The following is a 20,397-nucleotide window of genomic DNA, read 5'->3' as shown; positions in this document are numbered from 1 at the left end:
CAACTTAGAGCAGAGAAACAGCTAAGGAGGGTCAGCTTATTCATTTAACAAACACTTCAGTCACTGTTCGAGATAATGGAGCAAACATCCCTACGTTGATGGAACTCACATTCAAGTGCAAGGGGACACAAAAAACAAAACCAAGTAAGTAATTTACAGAGCATATTAGACGAGCTAAAGAGAAACATACAGCAGGAGAGAATACAGTGTGCTGGGGATTGGAAGGCAAGAGAGATGGTTTTAGAATGTAGTCTAGGAAGGCCTGATCTAGAAGATAGCCGAGCAAAGATGTGAGGGTATCTGGAGGAAAATAAACCCTTATGCTAAAGTAGACAAGGAGAGCAAGAGTCCGTGAGACAAGTTAGGAGGCGATTTTAAGAATTCAGGTGAAAAGATGAAGCTACTTTGGCCAAAGGGACAACAATGCAGGTGGTGAGGAAGAGTCAGATTCTGGATGGACTTTGAGGTGGAACCTGCTGATTAGCTGGATGAATGTGTGTGTGTAAGCAGAATCAGTAATGACCCAGGGTGTCTGGCCCGGTGATTGGAAGAAAGAAGCTCCCATTTATTGAAATGGGAGACTATGAAACAAGAGTTATGCTTGGGGCATAATCAATTTTAAATATCTAGAGACACCAAGAAGAGATGCTGAGCAGTCAAACTGGATACACAAGACTGGAATTCCAGGGAGAAGTCTGAGCTGGAAACACAAATTTGGGAGCTGTCAGCATACACACGGTGTGTAAAACCACAAGACCGGTTGAGAGCACCAAGGGGGTGAGCTTAGAGACAGAAGAAAAGAGGTCAAAACCGAGCTCAGGGGCCTCGCTCCACTGCGGTCAGTGCTCTGAGGAGAGCAGAACGGCCACTGGAGAAGGGAAACTCTGAGAGGCCAGGAAGGAAAAAGAGCTTCAGTGCGGAAAGAAGGATCAGTTGTCCCATTTGGTGTGTAGCCCAGAATCAAAGGCAAGAATTAGTTTTGGTAAAAAATATGGAGGTCATTGGTGATTTTTTTTTTTTTGTGGCCACATTGTGTGGCATGCAGGATCTTAGTTCTCCAACCAAGGATCAAAGCCAAGCCTCCCAAAGCAGAAGCATGCAAATTTGTCTTTTTTAAATTTATTTTTTAATTGAAGGATTTACAGAATTTTGTTTTCTGTCAAACAAAACATGCACTCTTAACCACTGGACTCTTTGTTCTGTCAAACAAAACATGCACTCTACTCTTAACCAGTGGACTCACTGGACTCTCCTAGTGATTTTGATAACAACTGTTTTGAAGAGCAAAGAAGGTAAAAATAAAAATCTGTTTTAAGTGGACTAAAGAGAACAGAATGAGAAGTACTGAAGTTGGAAACTCTTTTGAGATGCCTTCTATCCAGAGAACTAGAACTGTATGGATTTAGAACTCAGATAAATTTCAGAAATGATCTAGTCCAATTCAAGAGAATCATTTGCTACTAAACTCTGTTTTTTGAAAAGAAAAACTCAAAACAAGACCCATTAATCAGAAACCTTGCTGAATCATACTCAGCACACTAACTACTTAATCACTTTCACCATCGGCCTCACTTTCAGACAGATTCTTTGGAGATGTCATAAAGCTGTCGTTTGCCATCCCCTAGTCAATGTTAATGTTATTTAGAGAAGAAATATGGAATCATAGGCCACTGGAGGGGAAGAGCAGGGAATTGAGATGGAAAGAAATATGCCATGTGTTGAGGGGAGGGGATGGGAGAAAGGAATAAGGATTTTTTGGCTTAAGGGAAATATGGGCCCCTAGAAATTAAGAAAAAGGTCCCCAAAAGGTACACAGACAAACAGAGGAAAGTTTAAAATATTTTTATTCATTCCTTAAAAATTTAAGAAACTTACCTTACTTGAACCTCCACTTCCTATCTGCTTCAATATGGAATATATTTTTCCTTTAACTGAAATGCATTCATTTGTTGAAGAGGATGTTGAAATCTAAATAATTAAGATAAAGCTTCAAACATTCACAGAACATGCCTGAGAAACTAACTTGCACTGAATAAAGTGAAACATTTCCAATTTTGAAGTTATCTGAAATCTTAAGCAATAGATATGTCACAACATTTCAATATTTTACAGAAGCAATTTACATACTTTAGTCAAAGAAATAAATTTATTAAATTAATATATTGGCAATAGTTCAAAGTCTCCTCGTCTAACTTATCTCGACTTTACATACATAAACAAAATTTAAGGGGGGAAAAAAACCCACTTAATGTCCAAAACTTAATGTCACTTTTCATCTTTCTCATCTATTCTTTCTTACACAAACCTCTTTACTTACATACATACATACATAAACAAACACACAACTTTATCATATTCTTTTTTCTCATTTAGCCTAACATTATAAAGGAAGCAGCATGCTAAGGTGCTAAGTGTTCCAGAGTCAATCAGACAAAGGCAGATTTCAGCAATGTCCCCTTTATGCTGGATAATATTCAACAAATTGCTTAGTTTGAAGTTGAGCATCTTCCTCAGTAAACTCTCAATTGATGTACCATATTCAACTTGCATGCCTTCGCTTCCCTGACGTGAGAGCCCTCTGTGAACCTATAAATGCTCTGACTAGATGGAGAGCGTGAGGACTTACTCTGAGCTGAGCAGGAAGCTGGACACAGAGATCACCCGATCAGCTGACTAACCAAGTTGAAACAAGGTCTAAATAAACCTCAGTTCAACTAAGTCCTGCTTTAGATCCCAAATGGCAGAATCTTTCTCAGGTGCTCTCCTTCTACAAATGTAACTGGTACACCGTGATCGTGCTCAGTCATATCTGACTCTTTGCAACCTTTGTACTGTAGCCCACCAGGATCGTCTGTCCATGGGATTTCTCAGGCAGAATACTGGAATGGGTTGCCATTTCCTCCTCCAGGGTATCTTCCCAACCCAGGGATCGAACCTGGGTCTCCTGTGTCTCCTGCATTACAGGCAGATTCTTAACCTGCTGAGCCATCAGGGAAGCCCCGATATAAAAGATAAGGACTGTAACTTCTTTAACTTTTAGGGCTGAAAAGACACTGTTGAGCCATGAAGTATGTTTCCTGTAAGAAAGTGTTAGGCTTTGACATATGGACACCTTATTTTTCACTGAGTTGCCCTTCACTGCCCTTCCCTACTCTTCCTTCTGGGGCTTCCTCTCCTACGAAAATTTCTGAGTGCAAAGGAAGCGGTCCAATATCCTTTCCTCCTAGCTGCTGACTGTTTTTAGAATACAGTAACTCTGACCTATGTCTGATTCAATACCAGTGTGAAGTTCAGTGTCCTACCCAGGACATCCCACAACCCGCTCAGTCCACCCTCCTCACCCATGACCAGAGTAGATTTCTTCAAAATACAAGTAAGACTGCTTCACTCCCCTACTCCAGCTTGTTCCACAGCTTCCTAATTCCCTCGGAGCAAAACCTAAAGAGCCCGGCAGAAACCTGAGGATCGCCCTGGCCCTTGGTGAACTCCAGTGACACTCTGGCCTCTTTCAGTTTCCTCCTGACACCAGGCTCCTCTAGAAGGATCCTCGCTCCCTCACTTGGTCACGTCTGGCTTGCCTTTCAGAGTTCAGCTCAAACAAGGCCTGACATGAGTAATTCCTCAATGAATTTTCTTTGAATTAACATGATGAGCAAACCAGGCTATCGTTCTCTATTTTGTAGTTTATTATACTGTTGAGTCAACCCTCAAAACACTATTACCTCTTTTAGTATAATCTACTGTCAGCTAAACTTCTTGTTCCATTGCTTTTTAAATTGTGGTAAAATTTACATACCATAAAATGTACCATCGTAACCGTTTTTAAGTGTCCTATCCAGTGGCATTGAGTACATTCACATTGCTATGCCAACATTACCACCATTCATCTCCAGGCCTTCTCCTCATCTCATACTGAAACCCTACACCCCTCAGAGATAACCCTCCATTCCTCTTCCTATAGCCCCTGATTACTACCATTGTTTTATTTTCTGTCAGCTAATTTTTTAATCTCTTGATTTGTTTAGTTCATTACCTTTTTTTTTTTTTTTTGCTGTTTTTCTTAAACAATTGCTGCTGCTGCTGCTGCTGCTAAGTCACTTCAGTCGTGTCCAACTCTGTGTGACCCCATAGACAGAAGCCCACCAGGCTCCCCCGTCCCTGGGATTCTCCAGGCAAGAACACTGGAGTGGGTTGCCATTTCCTTCTCCAATGTGTCAAAGTGAAAAGTGAAAGTGAAGTCGCTCAGTCATGTCCGACCCTTAGCGACCCCACGGACTGCAGCCTACCAGGCTCCTCCATCCATGGGATTTTCTAGGCAAGAGTACTGGAGTGGCTTGCTACCAACTTTTATTCTTTACCAAGCATCAGTTTCTGTTGTAAGAGTTACATATATATTAACTAAGTTAATCTTCATAGTCATCCTATGGGGTACAGAGCTATTTTATAGATGAGGAAATAGAGAATTTAATTAACTTGCAAAAGGTCACAGAGTTGGTAAGTAGTGAGGCCAAGAGTCAAGGCCAGGCAAACTCTCACCAAAGCCTATAGTTTCTACCAATATTAAGCTGCTTCTCAGATAGTTATTAAAAATTAATTTTAGTATTGATGTCAAGAGAGTATCTAAATAACTATCTTTCCAGATGGCAATATAATTGCCTCACCAGCAAAAAAAGGTTTTTATATAATATATTCTAGTAGCATCTTATATTGCTATTCTGATATTCTTAAAAACTTATATATTACTTGTATATATAATACTTGTATATTAATCAGCTGATGAAATGAAGCTGCCCACTAACAACTGGTTTAGTTAAGTGGAATGAAAACTAACCTAGATTACAAAAGAAATTTTATCTAGCTATTCAGATTAGATACTTTGGGCAAGTTAATGAAAAATACTTTATTAGTTTCTTCAGTAACTAACCTTTCAAAGTAACAAGGCACCCTTATGAGAGTATCAGAAAAGAGTTTGGCCTAACGGGACTAAGATTGAATAAGTTTATAACACTGTTCTTTGGAGAAGGCAATGGCACTCCACTCCAGTACCCTTGCCTGGAAAATCCCATGGTTGGAGGAGCCTGGTGGGCTACAGTCCATGGGGTCGCTAAGAGTCGGACATGACTGAGCGACTTCACTTTCACTTTTCACTTTCATGCATTGGAGAAGGAAATGGCAACCCACTCCAGTGTTCTTGCCTGGAGAATCCTAGGGACGGGGGAGCCTGATGGGCTGCCGTCTGTGGGGCTGCACAGAGTTGGACATGACTGAAGCGACTTAGCAGCAGCAGCAGCAGAATATAAGTCCATCTCTACTTCCTCTTTACTGGTGTCAGGATAATTAATCATCAACTGATAGTGGATTCTTTCGAATTTTCATTTTGAAATAATTTCAAACTTAAAGAAATGTTGCAAGAATAATAAAAAAAAAAAGAGTTTGGCCTAACGGGACTAAGATTGAATAAGTTTATAACACTGTTCTTAACAAATAAATCCTGCAAAAATAAAATCTTTGATCATACTGTATCATGTACCATCATAAATAAAGCTTATCAAACCTGTAAATTTTGAAGTGGAGTAACAGGTATTTGCTGCTGTTGCTGCTGGAAATAGGCAAGTTGGCTATATGGTGTTGACAACTGAGAAGCAGGTGGAAAGTCGTTCTTTACCACTGGAGTTCTAAAACTGGGGAAAGATATATCTTTTAAAACTTAAAACATTAAAGCTTTAAAAACAAGATTCTGACTCAGATTTTGTGTGGTGAATATAAATGTGTTATATCAAATAGAACCCAAGTCCAGTTTTCCTAATACATCTGAAATATTTATTTTAGATTCACCATCACCAGAAATTTCACTTTGGGGGAATTCTTTCTGAAAGTAATTTTTGTCCCCAGATGAGAAGTCCTTATTAAAATAAATATGATGTCATTTAAAAATACAGTTAAGAGTTATTTTATAAAATTTAGCCAAGACAAAGCTCAGTCTATCATAGATTTTATGAACGCTTTTTAATAATAATATTCTATGACAACCTACTAGAAATATCTGAAAGCCAATTACATGAGAGTTTGACCTTTGAACACAAAACTGTTCAGCTCACATTTGTGCTTTGCTTCTCTTATTCACTATTGTATCTTCAACACAAAGAATAGTGCTTGGCACAGAGGAATTCTACAAATATTTGTTGAAAATAAATAACTTCATAAGAAATAACCATACCCTATTTTAGTTAGTGGTCATTCTTTAAAGTATTCTAAGTATAATAAAATGAGGTAATAAATGGCAAAATTGTATTAAATAGCTTACTTATTTAATAGAATCAGTTATAAAACTTATTTAATAGAATCAGTTATAAAACTCCAAGGCCAGTTCTAATTAGGATTCAAGATCACATTGTGAAAATGAAAAGCAGAAGACATGAACTTACAGTTATCCTCTAAGACATTAAAAATATAATAAAAATATAGTCACTCATTGAAGGCTTCACATGCCATATCCCCTCTTTCCTTTCTTAGAAATGCCATTGATTTGCTTTTCAACATCCCTTATGTTTTCTGTCAATCAGCACTGATCAGCTTCTTCACTCATTCCTCACTGGCAGCCACTCCGATCTTGAACAAGCCCAGAACTATGTGAGTTATGCTACCAACCTCTCTCACACTCCAATTAACACCTTCTTGGAATATGCACCCACCCTTTATCTACTGTAAGAATGCTAACCTTTAAATTCTCTCAATTACAGAGGTATACAAATGGCAGTGCTTGATTAACAAGAAGTTTTGCATACTTAAAGTATTTAAAGGTACTGCCTATAGACCTATAGGTATAAAAAGCATATACATAGAGTAGGTACAGATTACAATGACAGAGACTTTCATAACAATCCTTAAAAATATACTGTGGCTACCTTCCCTTCCTTTACAGATGAAAAAACTGATGCTGAAAAAAATAACATGAATTTAGAAAGTCTTTCAGGTAAAAGAGCAGGATTCACCTCCAGATCTGTTTGCCCCAAAGCACATGATGTACCAAGCTAAGAACCAAAAGGAATTACCAGCTCATGTAATCTTCCAAGGCACTGTTGCTGGGTGTCTTACAAATAGATTTTGGGTCAATCCATTTAGGTGTTGATATTGGTGGTGACTGCTTTGAAACCGAAAAGGAAGTTTGCTCAAAAGTGGTTTGCTTCTGCTAGACCAAAATAAAAAACATCATGATTTCGGGTTTTTTAATTAGTCACCTGTTCAACAATTTCACAAATATTAAACTTCTAAAAGAAAAGTAAAATATGAAATACAAAAACATGCTAAAATAAGTAGATATATGTATTATAGGCTTTCAATAACTTTTCAGTTAAAGCTCTTTTACTCTAAATTTGGAACTTGTTATACTTTCCTCAAAGAGATTGCAATTAGAGGGAAGGCACACAGCAGTGCTGAACAAAACAGGATCTAATATCCTTTCTCTTTAGGGCTACTGTCATTAGCATTGGACTTGTATAACCTAGATATTAAAAAGTGTTCTGTGCTTCAGAAAATTAGTCTTTACAAATAGAATCATCCCCTACTTTTATGTTCGGAGTGAAAATGATCAAATACTAATTATTTAGCAACGTTTGAAATGGCAAATACCTATCTAGTGTTCTTCTCCCGTGTAAAAGACATACACCTTACAGAATTTATCTCATACAAATTCCAAAGCAATGATGAATGAACATCCGCTACAGCAGAGACTGGCAAAGTACAACCTGTAGGTTGAATCTGGTCTGTTGTTTGTTTTTGTAAATAAAGTTTTATTGGAACACAGCAAAGCCCATTTGTTTACATATTGTCTGTGGTTGTTTTCATGCAATAATGGCAGAGTACAAAAGCTACAACAGTGACCATCTGCCTCACAAAGGTTTTACAGAAAATCTTGTCAACTCCTGCAAATCACATTTTGCTTGAACACTATTAGTAACTGATCGCTCACTACCTCTACTTTAATTAGGGGACAGCTTTAGTTTAAGTATTCACCAAAATCTAGATTAAAACAGCTTCTATAATTTCAACCCACTGGGTCCACATTATACTCTGGAGATCCACAATGGATAAATCTATTTTCTACTTTTCAGTCTTTTGTGTTTTTGGTCACTATACCTCTTTTCCCAGATAAATTTTCCATTTCATTTAAGATATATATATATACATATATATATATATGTATATATACACACACACACACGCACACATATTTGGATTAGTAGCCAGAATGGCATTGAGAAACTGTGATAGCAAGATTATTTAGTAAGGAAAGTGGAAAGGTTATACTCATAGACCATAGATTTAGATGTTTGCATTTGAAATTTTGGAGATCAGAATTGAAGACACAGGAATGGGTAGCTAAGGTGAAATTAAGAAAGTAGGCATGAAAGAGGAAGAAGTTATGAATTTGGAGGCCAGGTGTAGGACTAGTGATACATAGGGGTACAGAAGCTAACAAAAAACGATGACAGTTGTTGGGCTGAAGTTGAAGAAATGATCCAGAGCCTAACATTTTCCAAGAATGATGGGGAATAACAAGGATGTTCAGAGATGATGGCAATGAGCAACTGCAGGAGAGCACATCCCAAAAGTAGGCACGTCAGAAGGGTAGGGTTTTGGGACTTCCCCAGTGGCCAGTGGCTAAGACTCCATGCTTCCACTGCACAGGGCACAGGCTTGATCCCAGGTCGGGGAATTAAAATCTTGCATGCAGCACACGCTACCAAAAGAAAAGGACAGGGTTTTTATAAGAGAAGAAATGGTCTGGACATAGGTAGGGGGAGCTTATAGCTGTAAGGTAAGTGAAGCAAAGTGAAAGTGGCTCAGTCGTGTCCGGCTCTGCGACCCCATGGACTATACAGTCCATGGAATTCTCCAAGCCAGAATACTGGAGTGGGTAACCACTTCCTTCTCCAGGGGAGCTTCCGAATCCAGGTCTCCCACATTGTAGGCAGATTCTTTGTCAGTTGAGCCACCAGGGAAGCCCAAGGACACTAGAGTGGGTAGCCTATCTCTTCTCCAGGGGATCTTCTCGACCCAGGAATTGAACCGGGGTCTCTTGCATTGCAGGCAGATTCTTTACAAAAAACTGCCTAGTCTTTTGTTTTTCACTTAAGTGTACTATTCTGTGGTTTTTAATATTTTCACGAGTATGCAATCATCACCACAATTTAAATTACAGAACATTTTCATTATTCTAAAAAGAAACTCTGTATTAGCCATTACCCCCAATCTCTACTTCTCCTGGACTCTGACAACCACCTGTCTACTTTTTGTCTCTGTGGATTTGTCAATCCCAGGCATTTCTTATAAAAGAGATCACAAAATATATGGCCTTTTGTGACAGGTTTCTATCACTTATCATGCAGTAGCATTTATCAACACTTCACTACTTTTTAAAAAATGTTTTTCTTTAAAGACCAAAAACATTATGCATTGGGGTATAGCTGACTAGCAATGTTGTGGTAGTTTCAGGTGAACAGTGAAGGGACTCAGTCATATACATACATGTATACATTCTCCCCCAAACCCCATTCCATCCAGGATGATACATAACGCTGAGCAGAGTTCTATGTGCTACACAATAGGTCTTTACTGGTTATCCATTTTACATATAGCAGCGTGTATGTGACCTTCCCAAAGTTCACTAGTTGTTACTGTTGAATAATGAAATAAAATCAGAATACCACACTTTGTTTATTCACTCATCAGTTGATGGCTATTTGGGTTACTTCTATTTTTTAACAATTATGAATAATGCTGCTATGAACATTCACATACAAGCTTTTTTGCAGATATATATTTTCTTGAGTATATACCTAGGAATAGAATTGTTGAATTATATAGTAACTGTTTGCGACACCTTCTGAGGAACTGCCATACCATTTTTTAAGAGACTGTATCAGGTTAGCTCCTCAGCAACAGTGTATGAGGGTTCCAATTTATCCACATTTTCACCAACACTTATTATTGTCTCTTTTTAATTACAGCCATCTTGGTGTGGGTGAAATGGCACCTCATTGGGGTTTTAGTCTGAATCTCCCTAATGACAAATAAATAGTTTTAAGTCCTTTCACCATTCTATTAGTTTATAACTTCTAAAAAGAAAAATACAGGAGATGCTGATTGTCCATAATTCAATCTGTCAGGATTCTTCTCAGTTAACATTTGTTATGCACTCCATGACTTAGATAAACAGTTCTCAACGAGTGACCCAGAAATAGCAGAAAGTTTGGGGGTTTCCCCAAGATACTGGCAGGGAGTCTGAGAGGTTAAAACTATTTTCATAATCATACTAAGACATTATTTGCCTTTTTCACTTTCATTCTTTCATGAATATAAACTAAAGTTTTCCCAAGGCATGTGATAGTGAAACAGACTGGATGCAAAAGCAGACACAAGAAATCTAGCCGTCTAACGCCAACAATTAAAAAAAATTGTAAAGACTGTAAAACAAATATCACTCTCCTCACTGTAATTAGTTTGTTTTGAAAAATACTTATTTTTGAGAAGAAACATATCTCAACATAACAAAGCCACCTATGACAAGCACACAGCTGACATCATACTCAACGGTGAAAAGATGAAAGCTTTCCCTCTGGAATCAGGAACAAGAACAAGGATGCCCACTCCTGCCACTGTTACGTAAAATGGTATTGGAAATTCTAGTCACAGCAAGTAGACAAGACGCTGAAATAAAAGGTATCAGAATTGAAAAGCAAAGAGTAAAACTGTCACTATCTGCAGATAACATATTATATGTAGAAATCCATAAAGATGCCACACACACACACAAAAAACCTGTTAGAAAAAATAAACAAATTCAGTAAAGTTGCAGGAAACAAAATCAATATACAAAAACCTGTTACATTTCTATACCTTGATAACAAACTATCAGAAAGGGAAATTAAGAAAGCAATCCCATCAAAAATAATAAAGTAAGGAACAAATTTAACCAAGTAAGTGAAACACTAGTATACTGAAAACTGTAAGACATTGATGTCTTCCTCTTCTTAAACTGAAGATACAAATAAATGGAAAGATATTTTGTGCTCATTGATTGGAAGAATACTGTTAAAATGACCATATTATCCAAAGCAATCTATAGATACAATGCAATCCCTATCAAAATTCCTATGGCATTTTTCCACATAAATAGAACAATCTTAAAATTTGTATAGAATCACAAAGCAATCTTGAGAAAGAATAACAAAGCTGGAGGCACCAGATTCCCTAATTTCAAACCACAGTACAAAGTTACAGTATTCAAGACAATATATTTGCAAGAAACAGACATAGATCAATGGTCTTCAGAAAACTGGACAGCCACTTGGAAAACAATGAAACTGGACTACCTTCTCACACTACACACAAAAATTAACTCAAAATGAATTAAAGACTTGAATGTAACACCTTAAAATATAAACCTTCTAGAAGAAAACTCGGGTGGTAAGCTCCTTAACATGGGTCTTAGCAATGAATTTTTGGATCAGACACCAAATGTAAAGACAAAAGCAACGATAAACAAATAGGACTACATCAAACTAGAAAGCTGCACAGCAAAGGAAACCATCAACAAAATAAAAAAGACAAACTATGAAATGGGAGAAAATATTTGCAAACCACATATCCATTAAGAGGTTAATAGCCAAAATACACAAGGAACTCATTACAACTCAATACCAAAAATCAAATAACCAACTTAAAAATGGACAAAGGACCTGATAAGATATTTTTTCATAGAAGACATATAAATAAATATCCAATGGATATGAAAAGAAGTTCAACATCACCAATCATCAGGGAAATGTAAATCAAAACCACAATGATGGATCACCCCATACCTGTCAAAATGCCTATTATCATAAAGATAAGAAATAACAAGTGTTGCCAAGGATATGGAGAAAATGGAAGTCTTGTGCAGGGTTGGTGAAAATGTATACTAGTGCAGCCACAGTGGAAAACAGTACGGAAGATCCTCAAAAAATTAAAAACAGAACTACCATATGACCTAGCAACTCTACTTCTAGGTATTTATCCAAAGAAAAGGAAAACACTAACTTGAAAAGATGTCTGTACTCTCATGTTCATAGCAGCAGTATTTATGATAGCCAAGAAAGAGAAACAATCTAAATATTAATTTATGGCTGAAGGGATAAAGAAAATGTGGTACATATATACAATGGACTATTATTCAGACATAAAAGGTACGAAATCTTGCCATTAGTGACAACACAGATGGATCTTGAGGACATCACACCAAGTGAAATAGCCAGAGAAAGACAAATACTGCATTGTATCACTTACATATAAAATCTGGAGGGGAAAAAAAGCAAAAGACCAAGCTCACAGATAGTTTGGGGCTTGCCAAGGGGTGTGGGTGGGAGGAGTGGAGATGGGTGAAGAGGATCAAACGTACAAGCTTCCAGTTACAAAATAAATCAATCATTGGCACACAATGCACAATGTGGTGACTATAATTAATAATACTGTGTTGCACATTTGAAAGCTGCTAAGTGAGAAGATAGCATGTATGATTTCTTTGAGCCCCTCTTTTGGGGCGGGGGGTGCAAGAATACTGGAATGGGTGGCCATTCCCTTCTCCAGGAGATCTTCCCAACCTAGGGATTGAACCCGGGTCTCCCGCATTGTAGGCAGATATTTTACCGTCTGAGCCACCAGGATCACAATAAACTGTGGAAAATTCTGAAAGAGATGGGAATACCAGACCACCTGACCTGCCTCTTGAGAAACCTGTATGCAAGTCAGGAAGCAACAATTAGAACTGGACATGGAACAACAGACTGGTTCCAGATAGGAAAAGGAGTGCGTTGAGGCTGTATATTGTCACCCTGCTTATTTAACTTATATGCAGAGTGCATCACAAGGAACGCTGGGCTGGAAGAAGCACAAGCTGGAATCAAGATTGCCAGGAGAAATATCAATAACCTCAGATATGCAGATGACACCACCCTTATGGCAGAAAGTGAAGAGGAACTAAAAAGCCTCTTGATGAAAGTGAAAGAGGAGAGTGAAAAAGTTGGTTTAAAACTCAACATTCAGAAAACAAAGATCATGGCATCTGGTCCCATCACTTCATGGGAAATAGATGGGGAAACAGTGGAAACAGTGTCAGACTTTATTTTTTTGGGCTCCAAAATCACTGCAGATGGTGATTGCAGCCATGAAATTAAAAGATGCTTACTCCTTAGAAGGAAAATTATGACCAACCTAGATAGCATATTAAAAATTGCAGATACATTACTTTGCCAACAAAGGTCCGTCTAGTCAAGGCTATGGTTTTTCCAGTGGGTCATGTATGGATGTGAGAGTTGGACTGTGAAGAAAGCTGATCGCCGAAGAATTGATGCTTTTGAACTGTGGTGCTGGAGAAGACTCTTGAGAGTCCCTTGGACTGCAAGGAGATCCAACCGGTCCATTCTAAAGGAGATCAGTCCTGGGTGTTCATTGGAAGGACTGATGCTAAAGCTGAAATTCCAATACTTTGGCCACCTCATGCGACGAGTTGACTCACTGGAAAAGACTCTGATGCTGGGAGGGATTGGGGGCGGGAGGAGAAGGGGACGACAGAGAATGAGATGGCTGGATGGCATCACCGACTCGATGGACATGAGTTTTTGAGTGAACTCTGGGAGTTGGTGATGGACAGGGAGGCCTGGAGTGCTGTGATTCATGGGGTCGCAAAGAGTCAGACATGACTGAGCGACTCAACTGAATTGAACTGAAGTGAGTAGATATTAAAAATTCTCATCAGAAGAAAAAATGTGTAATCAGGTATGGTGATGAACGCTAACTAGACTTATTGTGGTGATCATTTCTCAATAGAGTTGATTCTTGAACTGCTCAGAGGTTAGGGGCACTGACTACCCACAAAGTCAAAAATCCACGTATAAATTTACAGTTGGAGTTCTATATCCACTGTTTCACAACCTCAGAGTCAATCAACAGAAAATCATGTAGTACTATAATACATATGTACTGAAAAAAAATCCATGCATTAGTTCCCACACAGTTCAAACACATGTCGTGCAAGGGTCAACTTTATATACAAATATCGAATCATAATGTCATATACCTAAAATTAATACATTATATATCAATTATACCTCAATGAAACAAAATACTTTTTTCATAAAAGTATTATTTACATGTAATATGCTTATTATTAATATTTTTAATAAATTAGCAAATACTTTAAAAATTTATTGGTTTTACTTTCTAATATAGCAAATAGAGATCAACAGCCTACAATAAACCAAAGTTCTCTAGAGGCTTCAATAATTAATAATATAAAAGAGGATCCCAAGACTGAAATATTTGAGAACTGCTGAGTGAGACTACAATTGAAAATTAATTGTAAGGAGAGTATGACCAAGGACTGTATTCAGCTGTATCTAACAGATCCTTTCTTCTGAAATAGACCCCAGCCATGGGGAATGATCATTCAACTTGTTATGAATTCACATTATCTAGTCTCTATTTTTCTATTTATCCATGAGGTTTCTGTTGCAATTACTTAGTTCTGCTCTTATAGTTCAAAAACAGGCAAAGACAGTAGTAAATAAATGGACATAGTGGTGTTCCCAAAAAGTGTTGTTTACATTCAGGCTGGGAATGAGATTTGGCTCCTAGGCTACTGTAGTTTGCTGACCTCTGCACCAGTCTACCTGCAATCTAGAAATACTATTGAAAGCAGAAAAGCATTCAGCTTGATATATACCGTTACTAAACTAAACCTATAATTGTTACTGATCATTGTTTTGTGAATTTAAAACACACACACACACACACACACTCTTTTGAGCAAACTACTCCACTAAAGAATTTAATACAAGAAGAAAACATTTAACATGCTCATCACATTATGAAAAATGCTACACTTCATGTGGAAAAGAAAATTACCTCTGTATCAACTTTGGGGATTACCTCTGGAATCTGCCACTGACTGGAAGATGCAGCAGCATTCTGATTTGCACATTCAGACTTTCTCTTTGACTGCCATTGTTTCAGATCACTTTCTGGAACCTTTAGTTCTTGATGTTCTTTAGTTTCTGCAATTGCATTTATTGTTGTCATTAATGGGCAAGAATATTGGATAATAACAAAATTAAACCTAAACAACCGAACATGTTACAAACTGTATTAGCGTTTTGCTCTTATAAACAGAAATTAAAAGCTTTAGCCAGTTAGTGACAATTTGCTTTTAGCAAGTCAATTTTACAAAGCTGCAACAGGCATCTTCCTAGGTTGTTATCTAGAGCTTTATCAGAGACTATTCTCAGTTTAAATACTTCTGTTTTTAACCAGAAAGCAAAGAAATAAATACGCAAAAGTCCAAAAACATATATCATAAAGTCTCACTAATAAAAGCCAGTTCACCACTTTTCATAAACCTAGTTTTTTAAACAAAATTTTACCTTAAGCTAGCCTGTAATTTACTATCTTAAGGGTCTCTGAACAAGAGACTCAACAATATTGACTATTTCATGAATGTCACTATTCCATCCCTATCATGACAAATGCAAAAATTCTAAACAAAATATTTGCAAGCGATATACAAAAGGTACAATAAATTAAATCCAAGTTGTGCTTATTCCTAAATGTAAAGTTTGCCTAACACTGAAAGTTAATTTGGCATAATAATAAAAAAAGTACGTGACCAACTCAATAAACACAGAAAAGGTATCTCATAAAATTAAACACCCAGTCACAAAAAAACTGTTAACCTCAATCTGTTTTGATATATGATAAAGAACAGCTTTAAGACTCTAAGCCAGTTATTATAGAAGGGTAAAACAGTGAGTGTCTCTCTAAGGAATGAACAAAAATGCCACCTATCATTCTTTCTATTCACCATTATTCTAGAGGTTATAAATGCAACACAGTAAAGAAATTAAAGTAAAAGGATTGGAAGAAAAAAAATGTTATATTATTTTCAAACAACATGAAAGAATTCATAGGCAAATATTAGATGTAAACAGTGATTTTAACAATGTCTCTATAATTAAAAATCAGTTGTAGTTTTATATACTAGCAACAAAGAAGCAAAGTATAAATTTTTTTTTAAAGATCCCATCATTGTATTGGACTTCCGTGGTGGCTCAGATGGTAAAGCGTCTGCCCACAGTGTGGGAGACCCGGGTTTGATCCCTGGGTCAGGAAGATCCTCTGGAGAAGAAAAAGGCAACCCACTCCAGTACTCTTGCCTGGAAACTCCCATGAATGCAGGAGCATGGTACTCTACAGTCCATGGGGCCGCAAAGAGTATTATCAAAAATATCAAATATCTAGGTATATCTCTAGCAAAAGAAATGCAAAATCTCTACACAGAAAACAATGTTTTCAATAATGTTTTAAAGACTACTTAAATGAATGAAGGGGTATGCTAGGTTAGCAGACTAGAAAATTTATTTGTTAAGATGTCAACTTGTCTCACTAGAACTCAAACAAAATACCATTAAAAAAAAAAAGAAAAAAGGAATCTGACAGATTCTAACATTTTATATGGAAATCCAAAAGGCTTAAATAACTAAAAGTCTGTAACAAAGAAACAAATTGGAAGATTTACACTGACAGATATGAAGACTGACTTCAGTAATGAAGACAGAATTAGCACAAAGTCATAAAAGGAGTATGGAACAGAGAAGTATCCAAAAACTAGACATCACAAACAAACTCATCTAATTTATAACAATTCACTGAGGGGATGAAAAGGTCTTTTCAATAAATGCTGCTGGAGCCTACTAGATATCTGCATGGAGAAGAAAAAAATGAATCCTGACACTTCATCTTAACCATACATAAACATTAAATTCAAGTAGAATATAAGTCTAAATGTGAAAGGTAAAATAATACCTTCCAAAACATATGGAAATATCTTTATGATCTTTGAGCAGGAAGATTTGTTTAAAGACACAGAAAACACTCACCACAAAGGAAAAGACTGATAAATTAAAATGCATGATAATTTAAAATTTAATCAAGTCTCCGCCACATTATGGGAGAAGTTACTTGTAACACATGTACTCAACAAAGGAACTGTATCTAGACCAAAAAATCATTGCGAAAAGAAAAAGGACACTCAATAGAAAAATTGGTGATACTTGAACAAACACTTGAGAAGATACCCAAATGGCCAATAAACACAAGGAGGCATTCAACATCATTAGACAGTAGGAAAATGCAAATTAAAACCACAATGAACTATTACTTAGCAGAATCAGAATGTGTAACATTGAAAACCAACAATAAAATGATTGGGAAGAATATGGAGTAAAAGCCAATATAAGTGCTGGTCAAACACAACACTTTGGAAAACTGCTTGGTACTATCGATGAGCTGAATATATACACATCCTATGAACCTGACCACCCGCCCTGAATATACTTGATAGAAATGCATGTGAAAGAAATGGTATTTCATTGGGCTGTATTCTTATGCTTTGGGTGGTTTTCTGATTGCAATTTTACTACACAATAAATACCAGTAACATAGTGTGGGTACTCAATAAGCATTCACTTAGCATTAAGTTAGGTGCCAGATCAGTACTATAAACAAGCATTTTTGGTAAAGATGCTTTTGCAATCATATCAGTTTGTAATAGATGCCATGAAAATATAAAATAAAATCATTTCCTCCAAATATCAGGAAAAGGAATCTATAGTTGGCCCTTTATATCCACAGGTTCCACAGAACTGAGTATACTACATCATTTTATATAAAGGACTTGAGCATTCTAGGATCTGAGCATCCGTGGGGGATCCTAGAAACAATTCCCTGCGGGTATCAAGGAATGCTGATGATCCCAATCAAAATAATGGCATCCCAGTTTTCAGGGTTTCCTGAGACATGGACTTTCAGGGCTAAAACCTGTCTCATTCATTTATATGCTCTTAGAATATTCACCCAGAGAAGGCAATGGCAAGCCACTCCAGTACTATTGCCTAGAAAATCCCATGGATGGAGGAGCCTGGTAGGCTGCAGTCCGTGGGGTCACTAAGGGTCGGACACGACTGAGCGACTTCACTTTCACTTTTCACTTTCACACATTGGAGAAGGAAATGGCAACCCACTCCAGTGTTCTTGCCTGGAGAATCCCAGGGATGGGGGAGCCTGGTGGGCTACCGTCTATGGGGTCACACAGAGTCGGACACGACTGAAGTGACTTAGCAGCAGTAGCAGCAGAATATTCACCATAGTACACATATAGTGGAAAAGCAAATGTTTGACAAGAGAGGAAAGAGAGAACTGTCATATAAATATACCTTTCATGTGCTTTCCCAAATACTTCTCAAGCCAACTGAGAAAACTGACTCAATGACATTGAATTTTCCCTCTATTCTCTTACACATCTTTTAGGCAAATCCTCTGCTATAGAATTTAATACTTTTCATATACTGTATACAATTTAACTGTAACACAAGATAAAGGGACCTACTCTTCCATGGTAATTGTTAGGGGACTGGTCAACTTTCACAAGTAACAAAGTGGTTCTCTTAATTAAAGAGGTAGTCTATTTTGTCACTCTTACCTTCTAATTTTGTTAGAAAACTTGATTCACTTTTATTCTTCAGGGTTACTGAATCAGTAATAAGTTCAGAACTCTTCTCATCTGACATCACAGGTTCCTTGGAACGAATATTTTGAACAGACTACATAGAGTAAGATTTTATTTCAATTTGATATAAGACAAAGTCTTAAAAACAGAAGTAGTACTAATCTTAGTGTTTAATATACTAGAGTCTCATCTATATGAAAAGAGTGCTAGGAAAATTATCATAATTATATGTAGACTCACAAACTTCCAGCAAAAATAACTTCTTGGATTATTGACTAGAGCAATGGGAACGGCCATAATGATAGATTTGGCCAATTTGCTTTCAGTAGACATATTATCAAATGATAAAACATATTCACTTAAAAAGAGATTAGAAAGCTTAAATCCAACAAAAAACATGCTTCACTATTTTGTTACTATATTATTTTATCACCAAAAACAACAGCAATGGTCAAAATTAAGATTTGTAGAAGTCTAAGACAGTACTTATTCTAAATCCCAAAAGTAAACTCCTGACACAACTATGTGCTATTCCCTAAAATAGCTGTAAATTAGTTAAACTCATTATTTAAAAGGATACATCATCAAAGAGAGAGAGAAATTACGAAGAATGTAAAACTGAAAAGACCCATATTATGATGCCAAGGGTCTAACTGAACTTCAGTAGGAACAGTATAACCCCTAAAAATCAGTGCACCAGGGACTAAAGCTACTTCCTGTCTTGGAAGTTCATATGTCTGCCATATTAGGACATCGGGATTGATTATCTTAAAGCCCTCACCTCTGCCCCACCACAAAAACACCCTCTCATTTTTGTCGAATTTGCTATCATATCATATGATTCAACACACCAAGAAACAAAAGCTGGGGGACAATGTTTGCCCCATTATTCCCAAACCCAGGCCAACTAACCTGCTTGAACACTATATAATAAATACTACTTCAACAGAAGATGGTCATTCCCTGCCCTCCCACTTCCACTGAGGAGAAACAGTTTAGGACTTCTGTGTCACTTCCCATTAGTGGGGTTTTAGGAACACTGTTGGAGATACATAAACCATGGATCCCTTTCCCAGAAAAAGCTCCATGAACCCTGGGTCAGGAACCCTTGCTCCAGATAAAGATTTGAAAATGGAAAAACCTTTAAATGTCTCAATTCGCTGGAATCATTTCCACTTGATTTAGATCCAGGCGTGATTGTATCTCGGCACTCTGACCCAGAGATATGTCTGTTACCATGAAACAAAACAATTGTTTAATTTGAAATCAATCATTTCAGGGTTTCAGGGTATTATCTTTTTCATTTTATTTTTTATTATTATTATTTTTTAGAATTAGGAAAGTCATTTAATCTTTTTCATTTTAAAGTTAGGTTTTTAAATATGTACATCTTTTAATTGGAAAAATCACTTGAAAAGGTGTTTTTAACAGTAATAAGATTCCAATATAAATGTGACTAAATTAGGTGTTGGGCAGTGACAAAAGTGACAGAGATGAGTAGTAAGCAGGTGACTGCCTCCCCTATTCCAACAGCTGGAGTAAAGCCATGAATATGGGAAAGAATAAGGAAACAGCAGTGTGTAGATTAAACTACATTTCAGGTTGTAAATAGCTTTAAGGATAAGAACTAGGGTGTAGACCCTCCTATGGGCCTCCACAGTGCCCAGCTCACAGTGTATCAAGCACCAAGAAAATGGCTGGTTTGTTTTTGTTCTTATGGAGTGGAGAAAGTCTCCTTTATTCTTGAGCTAGTACTTGAAATGAAGACAACCAGAAAATAGTCACCTCATAAGATTTTT

At 37.0% G+C, this 20,397-nt stretch overlaps 1 protein-coding gene across 5 annotated transcripts in view; it reads right to left on the bottom strand.

Annotated features, from left to right (window-relative positions):
* TTK (TTK protein kinase) overlaps window positions 1-20,397 on the bottom strand; it is a 42,069-nt gene that overhangs the window by 13,242 nt on the left and 8,430 nt on the right. For 2 of the 5 annotated variants that reach the window (XR_016038488.1, XM_055433157.2), the window contains exons 9-14: window positions 19,740-19,827; window positions 18,572-18,692; window positions 14,944-15,092; window positions 7,053-7,189; window positions 5,555-5,681; window positions 1,876-1,968 (exon numbers count right to left, since the gene is read on the bottom strand). Coding sequence is in view for 4 of the 5 variants with exons in the window: in XM_055433157.2 (XP_055289132.2) it covers window positions 1,876-1,968; window positions 5,555-5,681; window positions 7,053-7,189; window positions 14,944-15,092; window positions 18,572-18,692; window positions 19,740-19,827 (715 nt within the window). In the remaining variant the exon portion in view is untranslated. The remainder of the gene's footprint in view (window positions 1-1,875; window positions 1,969-5,554; window positions 5,682-7,052; window positions 7,190-14,943; window positions 15,093-18,571; window positions 18,693-19,739; window positions 19,828-20,397) is intronic. The other 3 variants (XM_055433159.2, XM_055433163.2, XM_055433162.2) reach the window with 3 other exon arrangements.

This window comes from Moschus berezovskii, chromosome 10 (assembly GCF_049115385.1).
Source record: "Moschus berezovskii isolate FMDL1 chromosome 10, NW_MosBer_1.0, whole genome shotgun sequence".
Classification (NCBI taxonomy): Eukaryota; Metazoa; Chordata; class Mammalia; order Artiodactyla; family Moschidae; genus Moschus; species Moschus berezovskii.
This window is presented reverse-complemented; position numbering and strand designations above follow the sequence as displayed.